The sequence below is a fragment of the Lepidochelys kempii genome, chromosome 9 (genome assembly GCF_965140265.1).
Source record: "Lepidochelys kempii isolate rLepKem1 chromosome 9, rLepKem1.hap2, whole genome shotgun sequence".
Classification (NCBI taxonomy): Eukaryota; Metazoa; Chordata; order Testudines; family Cheloniidae; genus Lepidochelys; species Lepidochelys kempii.
This window is the reverse complement of record NC_133264.1, coordinates 102152093-102171491: the sequence shown is the minus strand read 5'-3', so window position 1 is coordinate 102171491 and position 19399 is coordinate 102152093. Positions and strand designations below refer to the sequence as shown.

General features: G+C 46.1%; 1 protein-coding gene across 3 annotated transcripts in view; it reads left to right on the top strand.

The window, feature by feature from the left end:
• Positions 1-19399, top strand: part of TEX11 (testis expressed 11) — a 147867-nt gene that overhangs the window by 106582 nt on the left and 21886 nt on the right. For all 3 annotated transcript variants that reach the window (XM_073358618.1, XM_073358619.1, XM_073358617.1), the window contains 2 exons: positions 11436-11552; positions 12900-12972. In XM_073358618.1, coding sequence (XP_073214719.1) covers positions 11436-11552; positions 12900-12972 — 190 coding nt within the window. The remainder of the gene's footprint in view (positions 1-11435; positions 11553-12899; positions 12973-19399) is intronic.

The following is a 19399-nucleotide window of genomic DNA, read 5'->3' as shown; positions in this document are numbered from 1 at the left end:
CCCAAAGTTGTTAGACCTCTGATATTGTAAATAATCCTCTGGTTTAATTAATACGCATTGTCCAGTGTACTACACCTGATTAATTACTAAGAACCTAATTGTTAAGGTTCAACCATCATCCATTCAGTAGGCTATTCATGTACTTATCAATTACATACACATTATACCTCAGTAAATACACTTGTAATAATCAGTTCTTCAAGTAGTGTCCTGTTGGGTGCTCCACTTCAGGTATACTTCCACCCCTTGCACCTTTAATCGGAGGTTTTTGGTGGTGGTGCCTGTTCGGCCATGCACACACCCTATGGTTTCTTGTGCCCCGTGCTGAGGCTATACATGGTTGCACGGATAAGCTACCCTCAGTTTCTTCTCAACCATCTCTGCCTGAGATGGAGCACTAGTGTGCCTGACTTTCAAAGTCTCTTAGCCTAGTTGCCCTTCTTTAGCTTCTTGTTTTTTCTTTAGTTATTTCATTTACTTTTTATTTAGGAGTTTAGGGGGGACTTTCTCTTGATCCCTTTTCCCTTTTGGGAGGGAGACATTCCCCTTTTACATACTGTTGTCCTGGGATATGCTAGACTCTCCAGGTGTCAAGTGGTGCATTTCTTGCCAAGAGGCCATCCTTGTCAGTGACGGGCATTCCTGTTGTATCTGCTGCGTGGGAGAGTCTCAGATCCTCCAAAAGTAATCCATCTGCACTTCTTTTTACGGCAGGGCAAGAAAAAACCAGGACCTAAAAGTGAGACTCCTCATGATGGAGCATTCCCTCCAACCAGCCTCAGATCCAGGCTTGCCCCGCAGACATCAGTTGCTGAATTAAGATAGTGCCATGTTCATCTGGGTCTACCCGAGATAAATCCATGGAGAAGACCCACAGAAAATAGTCATTCTCCACAGAAAAAGTCAAACGCAAAAAAGACCTTGGTCCCTGCAGAGTAAGGGGACCTCATGTCCCACCCTGGATATGGCTGTGGCTCCAGACATTCTTGGTATGGATCCTGTGCCTGGGGTTCTGGGCTCAGCAGAGAAAAAGGGCAGCAAGCATGCCTCGGTAACTAAAACCTTTGGTGCCGCACAAGCAGGACACTGCCTTATCAAATCATTCCACCTCTAAGATAACGGAACCCACAACTCCTTCAGTACTATCTACATCTAAATTGACCACTGAGATACCGCAAAGACACCATGCCTCTCATATGATCTTGGCACCCCCCAAGGCATTCTCATTGGTATTGTCCACTTTGACTGGAGTGGACTTGCCAGAGCAGCATATATTCTCGGTACCGACAACAGAACAAGTTTGGATTCTTGCTGGATCTGTTTGTTTCGGAGGAGCTGGAGTTTCCCTTGTTAGTTGGTACTGAGAGATTATTGGTACCGAGACAAGCCCAGTCACCAATGTGGGACATTTCTCCAGTACCACTTGATTCTCACTTGCAGAGTATGCTGGAACTCCCCTTCTTGAAGAGGAGGAATTTTCCTCCAATTTGAATATTTTGATCTAGGATTCCTCTGACACTTCAGACAAGGGATTTCTATCCTGGCACTTTTGAGAAGATGGGGGAGTTGCACCAAAGACAGCCCCATGTTCCCCCGACCTGGTTCAAGCACCAGGTGATGCCATCACCAGTGCCTTTTGGACCTCTCCAGTGGCCATATTGGGATCACTGGGCGACATATCCTCAGCAATTATCCCATGCCCCTCGTCTCTCTCATGGGGAATACAGAGTGACATGCTCCCCTACTCAAGCTGTGCCTCCTCCATTACCTCAGGCACAAAAATCTTTTAGCAGGAGGCTAGGGTAGAGAAAGAGGGAACTCCCCAAACAAATATTTCTTCATCTTCCCCAATGAAGTGGCTATGCTTCCCCACTGACTGTGACTGATGACTTCACACATGTCCAATAGTTAATGAAGCATGTTGCGGAGTCCCTCCATATTCTCTTGGAAGAAGTCATGGAGTCACAACATAAGCTTCTGGACATCCCCCAGTGGACTGCCTCTACCCGAGTTGCCCTGCCTATTAATGAGGCTCTGATGGATCCTGCAAAATCCATCTGGCGGACTGCTGCAACAATTCTGCTGATCTGTAAATGGGCCAATAAGAAATAATATGTCCCAGCTAAAGACTCTGAATTTCTGTTCATCCGTCCAACTCTGAACTCCCTGCAGCAGTGAACAAATGTGCCAGACAACATTATGCAAAGGCCACACCATATGATAAGGACCAAAAATGCCTCCATCTATTTGGCAGAAAGACCTACTCATCCATGACTCTTCAATTTAGGATCATCAACTCTTAAGTTTTTATGGCTAAATACCATACACTCAAATTATGCCAAATTCATCACTTTTATTGAGCATTTGCCGGGTGATCAGCATGACCAGTTTCAGGCTATTATTGACTCGTGTCATCTGTTAGCTAGAACATTGCTACGTCTCGTTGGATACATTCGACGCTGCCGCTCAATCCATCTCTACTGCAGTAATCATGAAGAGGGCATCCTGGCTCCATATGTCTGGATTCTCAAGGGAGGTCCTAAACACTGTTGAGGACCTTCCCTTCAGTGGTCTCAAACTGTTTTCTGAGTTCTCTGATGATTTGCTGCATACTTTTAAGGATTCCAGAGCCATGCTGAGATCTCTCGGGATTTACAGATCTACAAACAAACGAAGGTTTAGTAGATCCCAGATGGCTCAAAGATCCCAGCATGCTTCATTCTCAGGATCCCAGAGACTGTATGAACTGCATAAGAAAAAATTGAGATTCCAGAGAAAGGAACCACTTGCTCCCTATATGCCTGCTGCTGAACCATCATCGTCACTTAAGCACTACTTTTAATGGCCTGGTCAAGGTCCTGAAACTATCCCACAACACTGAGATGCGTGTATACTATTTTACTCGTCTTTCACCTTTTGGAAACCATCTCTCCACTTTCTTTCTGCATAGGAGAGACTCACATTGGACAAATGGGTGCTGGAGGTTATAAGATTAGGTATGCTATCCATTTTACCTCCCTCCCCTATACCCAGTTCCCTTCCCTGTCCCTCTGCTGGGAGCCCTCTCATGAGCCCCTGTTAAAGCAAGAAGTTGACTCACTTCTACAAATGGGTGCTGTAGAACCAGTTCCTGTTCAGCACAGAGGGAAGGGGTTTTATTTTAACCACTTTCTAACCACTTCCTGAAAAAGAACAGAGGGGCAGAGAGTCATTTTAGATCTAAGGCAGGGGTCTCAAACATGCGGCCCGCGGGGCTATTTCCTGCTGCCCGCCAGCTCCCCGCAGTCCCCACCCCCCAATGTTTACCTAGAGAGGCTCCAGCCCGACACGCACCGGGGGCAGGGCAGGTTCCCTGCCTGCCTGTCCTGCCCCCACACCGCTCCAGGAAGTGGCTGGGACCTGGGGGAAGGGGGTGCCCGGGGTCTGTGTGTTGCTCTTGCTCCAGGCACCGCCCCCAGCAGCTCCCATTGGCCTATGGGAGCTGCTGGGGACGGTGCCTGGAAGCAACAGCAACGCATAGACCCCTGTGGCCCCCCCACAGGTTCTGGCTGCTTCCCGGAGTGGCATGGGAGCAGGCAGGGAACCTGCCCTGCCCCTGGTGCGCACCGGGCCAAAGCCCGCCCCCCGAACCCTTCTTGCAGCCGAACCCTCTGCCCTGAGCCCCCTGCTGCACCCCACACCCCTCCTGCAGCCCGACCCCCTGCCCTGAGCCCCCGCCGCACCCCTCCTGCACCCTGACCCCCTGCCCTGAGCCCCCTGCTGCACCCCACACCCCTCCTGCACCCTGACCCCCTGCCCTGAGCCCCCTGCTGCTCCCTGCACCCCAATCCTCTGCCCTGAGCTCCCTGCCACACCCTGCACCCTGACCCCCTGCTGCACCCCTCAACCCTCCTGCACCCCACACCCCAACTCCCTGCACTGAGCCCCCGCCACACCCCTCCTGCAGGTGGTGGAGGAGGGGGTGGAGTTGGGGTGGGGATTTCAGGGAAGGGGTTGGAATGGGGGCAGGGAAGGGGTGGGAAGAGGCGGGGCAGGGGTGGGGCCTCATGAAAGGGGTTGAGTGGGGGCAGGGCCGAGGGTGACGTGTGCGGAGATGTCAGTAATGCGGCCCTTGGGCCAATGTACTAGTCCTCATGTGGCCCTCGTGGTCATTTGAGTTTGAGACCCCTGATCTAAGGGCTTGTCTACACTGGCACTTTACAGCACTGCAACTTTCTCGCTCAGGGGTGTAAAAAAACACCCCCTGAGCGCAGCAAGTTTCAGTGCTGGAAAGCATCAGTGTGGACAGTGCACTAGCGCTGGGAGCCGCGCTCCCAGCGCTGGTAGCTACGCCCCTCGTGGAGCTGGGTTTTTTAGAGTGCTGGGAGACCTCTCTCCCAGCACTCTGCAGTGACTACACAAGCCACATTAAAACGCGGTCACAGCAGCGCTTTAGCATTGTGAGTGTAGAGTAGCCCTAAGAGTCCCCAACAATTTTGTTAGGTCTCAAAAATTCAGGATGGTATCCGGCACAGCTGTAATTCTGTCATTAGAACCAGGAAAATGGTTTATGACCCTCGATCATAATAGGATGCTTATTTTCATATTGCAATTCACCTGTCTCACAAATGATTCCTGTACTTTTCAGTAGGCCAGAATGACTTTTAGTATTGAGTACTCCCATTCGGCCTTTTGTCTGCCCCAAAAGCATTCTCAGCAGTGCTGGAGGTGGTCACAGCTTACCTCTGACATCGGGAAATTATAGTTTTTCCATACTTTGGCAACTGGCTACTCAAGAGCTAGTCTTACAATGAGGTCTTTGACACCATAAAGATGATGAGGCCCTATTCCATGAGCTAGGGTTGCAGCTCAACATTGAGAAATCCATTCTGAGCCCAGTAGAAAGAATAGAGTTCATGGGAGTCTCCTTGGGCACTATTTCAGACAGGGCTTATCTTCCCTCCAACAAATTCTTGACATTAGAAAATCTCATCTCAAAGATTCAAGTCAGTCTACAGACATCAATAAGAAGTTGTCTTTAATTACTCAGACCCATGGCAGCCTGCACCTTTGTGATTCCATATGCCAGCTTCCAGACGTGGTTCAGTACTGTTTATACTCTGAACAAACACAGTATGAGCAAATTAGTGTTGGTCCCTCATCAGGTACAAGGCTCTCTCAATTTTTGAAGGGACCCAGACAATGTCTGCATGGGGATTCTGTTAGTTTTACTTACTCCCTCTATCAGCGTAACAATGGATGCATCCCTGATGGGTTGGGGACACATTTGGGAACCCTCACCACCCAGGGCAAATGGTCTGCCCAAGAGACGTGACTACACGCCAACCTCCTTAAACTGAGGGCAGTCAGGAATGCCTATATCTGTTTCCTGCCTGTAATCAGGAACAAATCTATAAAGATTCTGACAGACAACATAGTTGGCATGTTCTATATCAACAGATATGGAGGAGCCAGGTCCCCTTCCCTTTGTGCCAAAGAGGTAAAGTTCTGCAAATGATGCATAGCCATTTCCATCCTTATTTTGGCAACTTACCTTCTGGGGATACAGACCAGCTTAGCAGATGACCTTGGTAGGCATTTCTCCCAGAACTACAAATGCGAGTTGAATCCTCAAATTCTCAGTCAAATTTTTCAGACTTGGGTTCCCCCCCCGAAATAGACCTCTTTGCCATGGTGATCAACAAGAAATGCAAAAAAATGTTTTCAAGGGGGAACTTGGGTACTCTCTCTTTGGGAGGTGCCTTCCTCCTTCCATGGACAAGAAACCTTCTATATGCTTTTCCCCCAGAACCATTTATTCTGAAAGTGATCAGCAAGATCAAACACAACAAAGCCAGAATTATATGCTTTGAGCAGGGGGTTGGACTAGATGACCTCCTGAGGTCCCTTCCAACCCTGATATTCTATGATTCTGTGATTCTATTTTAATAGTCCCAACATGTCCAAGACAGAGATGGTATCCTTACCTGATTCACCTAGGTGACTGTCAGGTGATCAGCCTCCCCTCCATTCCTCATCTTCTTTCCCACGGCACCGGCTGTACTTTTCATCCCAACCTGAAGATACTTCACCTCAAAGCTTGGCTCCTTGATGGTTCATGGGACTAGAATCAACTTGCTCCAAGAAGGTAAACAGGTATAATTGAACAGTGGGAAAGAGTCCACAAAGTACACTTATCTCCGCAAGTGGAAAAGATTCAGCCTGTGGTGTGTCCAGTGAGGTGTTCCTTCGGTTTATTCTTCTCTCTCAATCAGTCCTTGATTAGCGCCTACAGCTAAAAAGATGGAATTATCTATGAACTCTATCTGGGTCCACTTGACTATAACAGCTTTTCGTTTAGTAGCTGAGGGATTCTCATTCTTTACCCATCCTACAACTGTAAGGGTTCTTAGAGGATTGGGGAACATTTTTCACCTAGTTAAGAAACCCACACCTTTCTGGGATTTGAATTTAGTACTTAAATGCCATATGAGGCCTCCTTTTGAGCCAATGGCTACATCTTTCCTCATCAGTTTATCTTTTAGACAGCATTTTTGGTTGCTTTCACCTCAGCTTGTAGGGTGGGAGAAATAGGGTTTCTATGGCAGATTCTCCATTTTATAGTATTTTCCAAGGATAAAGTTTCATTATGCCCACACCCTACATTTTTACCCAACATGTCATATAAATTTCGCATCAACCAGGTTATCCACCTTCTGTTTTTTCCCCAAGCCTCATCAGATGAGAGAGGAGGCAGTTTTGCACACTTTGAATGTTAGGAGGGTGGTAGGCTTTTATGTAGACAAAACTAAATCACTCAGGAAATCACCCAGACTGTTTGTGGCTATTGCAGATAGATCCAAAGGTTTGGCGATTTCCACCCAGAGACTCTCTAGGTGGATCTCTGACTATATCATATTGTGCTATAAATCGTCAGATATATAGGTTCCTTCTAGAGTTTTGGCCTGTTCCACAAGATCTCTATCTACTTCTATGGTATTACACAAGAATGTCTCTATTCTGGACATTTTGTAAGGCTACTATTTGGTCTTACATACATACCTTCTTCAACCATTATTCAGTGGTTTAGTCTTCTAGATGCTGCTGTTGGAAATGCTGGGTTGTCTTGAGTCTTGACTTGGCTCTGAAGTTCCCCTCTCCAGCCTGGGGTACTGCTCAGTAATCACCTTGGTAAGCACCGTAGGGGCCCTCCTGAAAGAAGGAGAGGTTACTCACCCTGTGCAGTAACTGGAGATGTGTCCCTCTACGCGCGCTCCACTACCCATCCTCCTTATTCTCTGTTTTGGAGAATCCTCTGGGGGCATCATAGTAGAGAAGGAGCTGAGGGCGGTTCGCCCGGGCAGCCCTGTATAGCCTCAGAGTGGGGGATGAGGAAGCGTAGGGCACATGCACAGGCCGAATCGGCACTATCACCAAAACTCTCTGATTAAAGGCGCCTGGGGTGTGAGTACGCCCGAAGTGCTGCGTCCACAGGGACATGTCTCAAAGAAATCCACGTACTGTACAAGGTGAGTAACCTCTCTTTATTCATACTCCTGTAATTATCCAAATAAACTTACACTTCGTTATGTATAAAATATACCAGAAATATGTTGTATTACAATTACCTGAAGTCTGGTCTATAAACAACTCCTCTCTGTAGAACTGGGTTCTGTACAGGACAGGTTCATCCCAGCCAGCTACCTGAACACTTGTGACTTGAGGCTGAAGCTAAAAGCAGGGTTCTAGGAATACTGTTTAATCTTCAAAACTACACAACCATCTGTCAATCCTGATTTCAGAGCAAGTGCAACATTATCTGTTCTACCAGTAAAGGTGGGCAAACAAGGGCTTCTTTAGCTGGGAAAAGCTGTCAATGAGAAGAACACAGACATGTAGTTTAAGCCCCAAATCTATGAGGGGAAGGATATTTCTAGATATCTTAGACTTACTGAATAATTTAAGGTTTCAGAGTAGCAGCCGTGTTAGTCTGTATCCACAAAAAGAAAAGGAGGACTTGTGGCACCTTATAGACTAACAAATTTATTTGAGCATAAGCTTTCGTGAGCTACAGCTCACTTCATCGGAAGAGCTGCTATTTGGTGGAGGTTTGAAATAGTGTGAACTCCCGCAGTTACTGTAATGTCCAACCCCTTCTGGGATAAATGGACATGCAGTATCTGTGTACTTACCGCCCAAAATGTTGTGATAAATGTGTCCTTCTCCAGCACCTCCTAGTGCAGGCACAGCATGTGTGTGACAGTCAGAGTCCCATCGAAGATTAGTTTTCATTGCATCTTCAAAAGACTCTGATTTTCAGACTATTGTAGGGATGTCAGGCTGGGAGATTTCAAAATTCTCAGTGAATCACATATTTGAATTCTGTTCAGGTTGTAATATATCCCTCATCATAGTAGTAATTGAGCATCTTCCAGAAGTGTGGTAAGCGATGTGACTAGACCCTGTCATGTGTGGTTCATTCTTTCTGTATTCCTCTCCCCAGGGAGGAGAGTTTCTGTGTCTGGGGGTTATTTCTTTTCTTCAAAGTAATGTAATATATTAAATGTACACTGTGCTCTCTGTTTATATTAACAAGGCAGGTAGAATTGTACCTTGCACCAGGAGTGGAAGGATAGTGAGGGTTATGATGGTCTTTAGTGCCTGTGGGTGTATGTTCCACAGTTCGATATTGGCCCCTGAGAAAGTTCTGTCTCTTTCACAGATGAACCTTACCTATGCAATTTTATTGTATTGTAGTTTTGGCCCTCATCCCAGACTTTAGGCTCTAAGGCATTGTGGGAACAAAGGGTTGAGTGCCTTAAAAAGTGACTGAATTAATATCCATCAACATAAGAGAGAGAGAGAAAGTTTGGATTAAACTTATTTACACTAGTCTAAATCTGGCGTAATTTTATTGAAATCATTAGAGTTATTCCAGATTTTCACTGTTCTAACAGATCAGAATCTGGCCTAAAGACTTTAAAATCTGTCTTAAAATAAATTCAAAATCAGGGAGTTTCCCCTGGAAATAGTGAGACTTGCCAGATCCGCACATACAGCCCTTAGAGTCATAGATTCATAGATATTTAGGTCAGAAGGGACCATTATGATCATCTAGTCTGACCTCCTGCACAACGCAGGCCACAGAATTTCACCCACCACTCCTGCGAAAAACCTCTCACCTATGTCTGAGCTATTGAAGTCCTCAAATCGTGGTTTAAAGACTTCAAGGAGCAGAGAATCCTCCAGCAAGTGACCCGTACCCCAGGCTACAGAGGAAGGCGAAAAACCTCCAGGGCCTCTTCCAATCTGCCCTGGAGGAAAATTCCTTCCCGACCCCAGATATGGCGATCAGCTAAACCCTGAGCATATGGGCAAGATTCACCAGCCAAATACTACAGAAAAATTTTTCCTGGGTAACTCAGATCTCACCCCATCTAATATCCCATCACAGGCCATTGGGCCTATTTACCATAAATATTTAATTACCAAAAGCATGTTATCCCATCATACCATCTCCTCCATAAACTCCCTTCTTTGGGAGGTGGGAGCCTTTTGCGTAGTAGAGACACGTTTAAAATAAGTGTTGCCATTTTCAGAATGGGAAGGCATATTTGGAGGTTGTACAATGTTCCTGTAAACAAAAAATGTCTGTTAATTTCAGCTCTATACAGACCATGGGAAAAAACAATGTCTGTCCATCAGAAAAGGAGAAAGTGATTTTGAGAGCTAGCAATACAGGAAAAATATAAAAGAATGATTGAGAGTATCCATTTAATGTATGTGATGTTATAGCCTTGTTGGTTCCAGGATATTAGAGAGACAAGGTGGGTGAGGTAATATCTTTTATTGGACCAACTGCTGTTGGTGAGAGAGACAAGCTTTCGAGCCTAGAATTATAGAATCATAGAATATCAGGGTTGGAAGGGACCTCAGGAGGTCATCTAGTCCAACCCCGTGCTCAAAGCAGGACCAATCCTCAACTAAATTATCCCAGCCACGGCTTTGTCAAGCCTGACCTTCAAAACCTCAAAGGAAGGAGGTTCCACCACCTCCCTAGGTAACGCATTCCAGTGCTTCGCCACCTTCCTAGTGAAAATGTTTTTCCTAATATCCAACCTAAACCTCCCCCACTGAAACTTGAGACCATTACTCCTTGTTCTGTCATCTGCTACCACTGAGAACAGTCTAGATCCATCCTTTTCAGGTAGTTGAAAGCAGCTATCAAATCCCCCCTCATTCTTCTCTTCTGCAGACTAAATAATCCCAGTTCCCTCAGCCTCTCCTCATAAATCATGTGTTCCAGTCCCCTAATCATTTTTGTTGCCCTCCGCTGGACGCTTTCCAATTTTTCCACATCCTTCTTGTGGTGTGGGGCCCAAATCTGGACACAGTACTCCAGATGAGGCCTCACCAATGTTGAATAGAGGGGAACGATCACATCCCTCGATCTGCTGGCAGTGCCCCTACTTATACAGCCCAAAATGCCGTTAGCCTTCTTGGCAACAAGGGCACACTGTTGACTCATATCCAGCTTCTCGTCCACTGTAACCCGTAGGTCCTTTTCTGCAGAACTGCTGCCGAGCCATTCAGTCCCTAGTCTGTAGCAGTGCATGGGATTCTTCCATCCTAAGTGCAGGACTCTGCACTTGTCCTTGTTGAACCTCATCAGATTTCTTTTGGCCCAATCCTCCAATTTGTCTAGGTCCCTCTGTATCCTATCCCTACCCTCCAGCATATCTACCACTCCTCCCAGTTTAGTGTCATCTGCAAACTTGCTGAGGGTGAAATCCACACCATCCTCCAGATCATTAATGAAGATATTGAACAAAACCGGCCCCAGGACCGACCCTTGGGACACTCCGCTTGATACCGGCTGCCAACTAGACATGGGAGCATTGATCACTACCCGTTGAGCCCGATGATCTAGCCAGCTTTCTATCCACCTTATAGTCCATTCATCCAGCCCATACTACTTTAACTTGCTGGCAAGGATACTGTGGGAGACCATATCAGAAGCTTTGCTAAAGTGAACCTGAAGAAGAGCTCTGTGTAAGCTTGAAATTTTGTCTCTCTGACCAGCAGAGGTTGTTCCAATAGAAGATAATCCTCACCCGCCTAGTGTCCCTTTAAGTAAAATGTGTCCCCCAGTTGTGCTGTCAGCATTGCTGCTGCTGTTGTATAAACCCAGGACAAAACAGAAAGGCCCAGAAGGGTCAGCTTCAACGGAAGTGATGTAATCAGTGCTCTCCAGGTGGAAAAAGATGAGTGGGAAGGAAGGAAATGGTACTTGAGCCTCTGGAAAAGTGTCACAAACAGTGGGAGATAAAGGAAAAATGGAAATGATAAGTAAACTACTTTCTTTCTATCACTGCAGTAGAAAATGTTTCTTTCTTTGTTGATTGCTAGCCGTGACCTGGCAGTATCCTCGCTGACTATTCATGTTTCTGTTTTAGTTCTCCCAGTTTTGTCCATCTGATACAGCTGTTCTGATTGCCCAGAAGACATGCTTGCTGTTGGCTGCAGCAGTTGATCTGGAAATGGGGCGATGCAGTTTAACACTCACTGAACAGGTAGAGTGCTGGCCCTTTACATATGGGGCAGGTGAACATCTGGCTTTTAATGTACCCTAAACATAGCTTCTTTCGGTGTTTTATAATTCTCAGTTATTTCACGTAGGATGGGAGCTTGAAAATACAATCCTTTCACAATATAGAGTAAATTTTCATGTTGCTTTACAACCGATATAAGATATTGGACCAAATTCTCAGCTGCTGTAAATTGATTTTGTTGACTTCAATGGAGCTAAATGGATGTACACTATCAGAGGATCTGGGCCAGTGTCCCTGCCCCAAGGAGTTTACATTACAATCTACATTAAGATAACATGTATGAAGGGGTGATGACAAACCAGGGTGGAACAGGAAGATTAAGACTATAGCAGTAGGATTATGCAGTTGCTGAGGTGGTGATGTGAATATTATGAAGGTCACAGTTTTTATTTTCTGATGCATACACACATCCTGGAGGAGAATATTTAGATTAATAGGTTGTGGAAGAAGTACAGAAATCTGTTGAGTGGTGATAAGTGCAAAAGTTTGCTGAGCAGGGTTCAGTGCTTGGGCCTCTGTCTTTTCTGCAGAGAACACTGCACAGAAATAGGTTTCTTTTTTAAAAACACTCTGGGAGTGACTGTCCTATGAGTACTAGTCCTAATTGTGACACTACGCTCTTGCCTTTGCACCTCTTTGACAAGGAGTGAGAGCCCAGCCATGCAGAACAGACCAGTGCTGCTAGTTGCTCTCATTTTGTTTGCAACCTATGCATGGCCCTTCTTACAACTATGTATGGTGTCAGGTCATAATACCATTCTGGATTCCAGGGTTTGATTTCCGGTACAAATATAGGTGATAATGCCCTCTGTTACTCTGCCAAGGGGCCTGATGTTCAATTTCTCATTCCTGGTCAGATTATCGTGCCCTGTGCTACTGCTGTGCTGGGAACTTGGGTTCAGTGTCTGATACCGGTCTCTTACTCACTAGACAGGCTGCAATCATTGTACTGCATAGACAGGAATGTTCAACTTTTTTGAGAATGTCTTGCACTCAGTAGCAATGTTTTCTGGCTGATGGTTCATATAAGCCATGTCCCTTAGAGTCGTCTTAGTGCTATGTGCCTGGACCAATGGAGCCTCAAGTGTGATGGATCCTTGATGCTTTGAATGGGGTGTAGCGGTCTCTCCTAAAGAAGAAGAAAAAGAAAACTGGGTGCAGATGATGCATTAGAGTTAGCCTGGCTTTTCACTTATTATGTAGCCAGGTACTCTGGAGGCTTCTCTACTGTAGTTTGCTGTGAGATTTATATTCATGTTTCTTTTTAAAAACATAGTTTAAAAATAATGTATTAATTTTACAAAATAGATTGAGCTTCTGTCTCAGGCCCTTCATCACATCCAGGCATGCAGGGAAATCTGGAATGTTCTGAAGCTAACAGGTAAGTTAGAAATTCTGTTTGATTATGTAGTATAGCAGTACTTAGAGCCAATGACTAGAGCAGCCTGTACAAAAATTCCCAGGTTCTTTAAAACAAAAGTTTACTCTGCCAAACCTGTTTCCTTGCACTGTGCAGTTTAACAGGAGAAAAAATGCCTAGATTTCCCAATTTAACTGAAGTGGCACATTAGGATTCAAATTCATGGATTAGGTACTGTACCAAAAGTCAGAGAACTGTCTGATGCCTTTTCTTCTCTGGATCTCCAGCAGGAAGAGCATACAGGAAGGCTCTGGGGGGCGGGATAGCTTAGTGATTTGAGTATTGGCCTTCTAAACCCAGGGTTGTGAGTTTAATCCTTGAGGGGGCCATTTAGGGATCTGGGGCAAAAATTGGGGATTGGTCCTGCTTTGAGCAGTGCATTGAACTAGATGACCTCTTGAGGTCCCTTCCAACCCTGATATTCTATGATTCTAAAAGAAAAACTTGTGTGGGTTCATGTGTTGTTTTCTTGAAGATAATAGAATAAGGATAAGATGTTAGTGTAAACTTTCTCTTGCCATTGCAGGCTCATTATGGGGCACTAAAATGCTCAACATAGTTATAGTGCAGATGGGAAAAGTAACTTTATGAACAGGACAGGTATTTCAGTATGCAGCCCTCTCCGGACTGAGAATGAATCCCTCTTCTCTTCTCCCAGGCTCTAACTTGACCTGAACCTGAGCTCCTCTAAGTAGGAAGAGGCATATTTATATGGTTCAGCCCTGCCTCTTTTCATTACCACCAGCCAGTGACAGGGTTTGTTATATGTCTGCTTTCCATTAACCTGAGTAACTTGAGTCACTCTCAACTTTCTGTGTGTACCTACATGGCGGCAAGTATTCCTGGATTTTCATAAGTGATCTCTCTTCTGCCAGCCATCTCCACCCTCTGACAAACAGAGGCTAGGGACACCATTCCTTACCCATCCCAGCTAATAGCCATTAATAGACTTAGCCTCCATGAATTTATCCAGTTCTCTTTTAAACCCTGTTATAGTCCTAACCTTCACAACCTCCTCAGACAAGGAGTTCCACCGGTTGACTGTGCGCTGTGTGAAGAAGAACTTCCTTTTATTTGTTTTAAACCTGTTGCCCATTAATTTCATTTGCTGACCCCTTATTCTTATATTATAGGAACAAGTAAATCACTTTTCCTTTTTCACTTTCTCCACACCACTCATGATTTTATAGACCTCTATCATATCCCCCCTTAACCTCCTCTTTTCCAAGCTGAAAAGTCCTAGCCTCTTTAATCTCTCCTCATATGGGACCCGATCCAAACCCCTAATCATTTTAGTTACCCTTTTCTGAACCTTTTCTAATGCTAGTATATCTTTTTTGAGATGAGGAGACCACATCTGTATGCTGTATTCAAGATGTGGGCGTGCCATGGATTTATACAAGGGCAATAAGATATTCTCCGTCTTATTCTCTATCCCTTTTTAAATGATTCCTAACATCCTGCTTGCTTTTTTGACTGCCGCTGCACACTGCGTGGACGTCGTCAGAGAACTATCCATGATGACTCCAAGATCTTTCTCCTGATTAGCTGTAGCTAAATTAGCCCTCATTGTATTGTATGTATAGGTGGGATTATTTTTTCCACTGTGCATTACTTTACATTTATCCACATTAAATTTCATTTGCCATTTTGTTGCCCAATCACTTAGTTTTGTGAGAGCTTTCTGAAGTTCTTCACAGTCTGCTTTGGTCTTAACTATCTTGAGCAGTTTAGCATCATCTGCAAACTTTGCCACCTCGCTGTTTACGCTTTTGATAAGTCCCTTTTCTCTTTTGATGAGTCCCTTTGCACATGCAGTGTAAAATCTACAGGTACTGTTTTATATGCAGTTAATTAACCCCTTCAGTACCATTGGGATAGGGTGAAACACACAGGACAAAACAATACTCAGATAGGCATCATGATGTTTTCTTACGATGATTATCACACAATTGAACTGATTCAGCCTATATCTTGTGCAGCACTCGAAAAGTTAACAGCTCAGGGTGGCACATACATAGTTTTCAGCAGGAGATACATACTTGCCATACTGAGTGTGTGAAACTGGGGGTGGGCAACTTTTATTGAAGTGCTGGTGGGAACTGAAGTGAATCTGTTAGAGTGGGTCACATTTAGTGGAGTCACTGTGGTGATAAATTTGGCTCACTATGTTGACTGCCTGGTTTCCAAGGAAAAGTGAAATTACAAATCCAGATGACTGTAATGAGTTGTAATTATGTTGTAGTTAGTAGCACCAGCAAAGAGGACAGATGACTCTGGAATAATTTCTAAGATGACACCAAAGAAAAAACAATACATTTTACTAAATATGTTCTCTTTATTCTTAAAATGACTTTTTTTTTTCAAAAGCATCTAATTTTCACACTGTATCACATTGGCAAATATTCCTCTTAGCCCACAGGGACCTTTATGAATGGGAATTTATTTTTGCAATCTCCTGGTGGCAGTGGGGCATAATGTTTGCTCTTAAGTTTGTGCTGACTATTTTCTGGGTGTCCTGAGTGGGCCAATTTTCAGCTATAGTTTCAAATGTAATCTACTAACAGGAAAGATTTATTATAAAGAAATAAGAAGAGAGTTCTTAAATGGTAAATCAATCAGATACATACAGAGACTTCAAAGTCCATATATCAGGTTCTTAGCAGTATTGGTGAGTTTGCTGGCTTGAAAGTCCCTCTGGAACACATCCACAGCTTGGATGGATCATTCAGTCCTTTGTTCAATGCTTCAGCTTGTAGAAAAGTTATTCCAGAGGTAAAAAGCAGGAATGAAGACAAAATGGAGAAGATGCAGCTGCTTTTTATATTCTTTTGCCATGTGGCAGGTACTTCCTTTTTCCCAAACACAAGCTTCACAGCACATGGCATGGAAAAGCCTTAGAGTTCTGTGTCCACAGACATGCCCCTACATGTCTTGCTGACTCATAAGGTGTAGCCCCTGGCTTCTTTCTATAGGTTCATTATACCATTGATGACCCTTGGTGGGCCATCGAACAGGCTAGGCATTGCTGATGCCAATCTGTCTGGGGTAGGGTTGCCAACTTTCTACTTGCACAAAACCAAACACCCTTGCCCTGCCCCACCCCTTCTCCAAGGCCCCGCCCAGTCTCCCTCCATCCCCTCTCCCTCTGTCACTCACTCTCCCCACCCTCACTTGCTTATTTTCACTGGACTGACTCCAGCGGTTGGGGTGTGGGAGGGGGTGAGGGCTCCGGATGTGGGTATAGGCTCTTGGGTGCAGCCAGGGATGAGGGATTTGGGGTGTAGGAGGGGGCTCCGGGCTGGGGCTGAGGGGTTCAGAGTGCGGGAGGGGCTCCGGGCTGGGGCGCATCAGGGAGGTGAGGGTTCTGGCTGAGGGTGCTGGCTCTGGGGTGGAGCCAGGGATAAGGGATTTGGAGTGCAGGAGGTTGCTTGAGGCTGTGGGGTGGAACCGAGGAATTCAGCGTATGAGAGGAGACTGGGCTGAGGCAGGGGGTTGGGGTGTGGGAGGGGATACAGGTGCTGGGCTGGGGGTGCAGAAATGAGTGGTTCAGGGTGCGGGAGGGGGCTCCAGGCTGGGGCAGCGGGTTGGGATGGGGTTACAGGCTCTGGGCTAGGGATCCAGAAATGCGTGGTGCTGACCAGAGCCACCAGGATCCCTTTTCGATCAGGCATTCCGGTTGAAAACCAGACACCTGGCAACCCTAGTTTGGGAGTGTCATCCAGATACAGCACAAGTTTGGAAATACAGCTGTACCCTACATATCTATAACTCATCATACAAAGGTGATGCAAACATATAAATGAGATTATCATACTTGGCCAATTATAACATTTTCACAGATACCTTATACGGCATATCTGGTCAGATTCATTGCAATTCTATAATATTGGTATCAATAACATCACAGTGTTCTGCATATTCCATACAGCGTCACATATTCAAATGTCAATCTGATTGTTTTTCACTGGAGTGCCGTGTAATGAGTGCTGCACTTCAGGCTGGCTCAAATTCATGGTGATGGGGGTTGAGTGCAGTGGGTAAGGTTTGTAGTTTGCAGGGCTGGGTGGTGAAGCTACAGGTGTTGGAGGCAGCTGGTGGCAATAAGAAACCAGATGTTGGGGAAAGTGGGTTGGTGGTGACATGGGGGCACAAGGGATAGAGTTTTGGGACAAGGGCTGCAGTGGGGATTGGGGGGGCAGGCGTGGATCTGCTCTGTCTGCAGTGTTGTGAGCGCCTGCATCGAGTCCACTTGGAGGTCCATAATGCTTAGGAGCTGCTGCGTGGTTTGTTGCCAGTGATCCACATTCCCCTGGCGGAGCCTCCTTTTGGTCTCCCGCCACTCCTGTACTTTTTGACTTCATGCAGAAGGTCCTCCTTACTTCTTCCAGCTGCTTCCTGATTCTTTGCAGCCTTTCGGCCGTTGATAACAAGGACCGCTGGGATCTCAAGGTTGCATCTGTAAAGCCAAAATGCAACACTTAACAGAGGCAGCATTGTTCACATTAGACAGAGCAATGATTTGGCTGAACTTAAAGACAAGCACAGTGCACACAATCGCAGAAAATGCCCGTCCCAAAGATAGCGAGCGCACATAACCCACAGGGGCCCCAAAATGGTAAGTAACCACGGGGCAAGGGGGACTGATTATTTCAGGGCCACACTGTCCTCTAGGGTTCTTTGCCTTGGGGAGAGCCAGCAGCTGCAGAGGGCCCCAATACTAAAAACTGTCTCCACATTTTCCACAGGAGTTCGTCCTGGAAGCTATCTCGCTGCTGAGAGTAACCTGGGAAGCAAGGGAGGGTCTTCAACTACAATGGTGCTTCCGCCCTGGCCCTTATGCAGCTTGCCTGTGTGCAACAGTGGTCCCCCCAGCCCTGCATGGCACAGTGGTGCAGACATGTTAGCCTGACTGGGACAAGGAGTACAGTAGCTTTACCAAGGAACCTGTGCAAGTGGATTGCCCAGCTTCTGCATGAGACATTCAGTGAGATAACTGAGGCCGATTACCACGATGTGAGAGACCACATCAACGCCTTATTCCTCATCTAGGCATGCACGCAGCCCTACCCCTTCTTTTTGTAACACTCCTTGCCCCAACAGCCTGCACTGAACAACTTCCTACCCAAAATAAAAGCTGCTTACTGGGCACCTCCTCTGCTGTTTGTTCTTCCACAAGCACCGTCTGCTGCAACTGGCTACCTTCCTCCTGGCTTGAAAACAGCTCCTGGCTGCATGCATCTAGGGATGCCGGGCTGTCCTCTGGCTCTGGACCCACCTCCTCCTCAGCACCCTCACTCCCACTTTCCTCCTCCTGCCTTGTTGCCCTCTGGGCTGCCAGGGCCTCTGAAGTGTCCATGGTGCTCTTCGAATTGGAGGTGGGGTCGCCCCCAAGTATCTTGTCCAGCTCTTTGTAGAAACAGCAGGTCATGGGCGCAGCACCAGTGCGGCGGTTTGCCTCCCGCGCTTTGTGGTAGGCATTCCGCAGCTCCTTCACTTTAACCCTGCACTACACTGCGTCCCGGTCATGGCCCCTTTCTATCATGGCCCTTGATATCTGCCCGTAGGTATCATAATTCCTACGGCTAGAGTGTAGCTGGGACTGGACAGCTTCCTCCCCCAAACAGTGATGAGGTCCAGCACCTCACCATTGCTTCATATATTATACCAATAAAATAAAAACCAGCAGGATCTTATTAAAGGGGATAAGGCAAAATGCCACAGTTATTGTGAATACAGAAAGAATCATAGTCAGCAGTTAGTTATAGCTATAACATTCCATTCAATTTCATATTTATTCACACATTCATTCATACACACACACGGGTTCTGCAAGGTTGTTATCATAGTTACCAGCCTTAGAGTTGCTCGTGCCAAGCCACTGGCCAGGTGGCCTGGACATGAGGAGGGAGCAGGGCCTTGTCAGATGCGCATCTGATGCTCCTGGAAGTTGGTTTGCAGACCCCAAAGTTCTCAGTTTCTAGAGTCCATTTTTTAGGAATTTATTTCTATGCCAGTCTATGGGAATTGCTTCATCATGCTGTTGCTGAATCAATCAGCAGATGGCACATTCCTGACGGCTCCGTGCTGCTCGATGTTATCTTGTTCTTCGGTTCTCCCATCCTTGAGGCTGTTGGGTGGATTCTAGTCTGCCCTCCGGGGGTCCTCTGGTTGTTTCCAGTTGACGCCTTCTTCGGCCGATCGACACTGGATTCTTAGGCTGGTACCTCCCTGATCATTTATTATCCACACCAAGCATCCATCCACATACATCCTCTGTCTCTATTTTAATCACAATTGTTAACAAAGCGAGATGAATACAACAAAAGAGCGGGGGGGGGGGGTCTCTGTGTGTTGTTTCTGTTGTTACAAAGTATCGCTTTGAGTT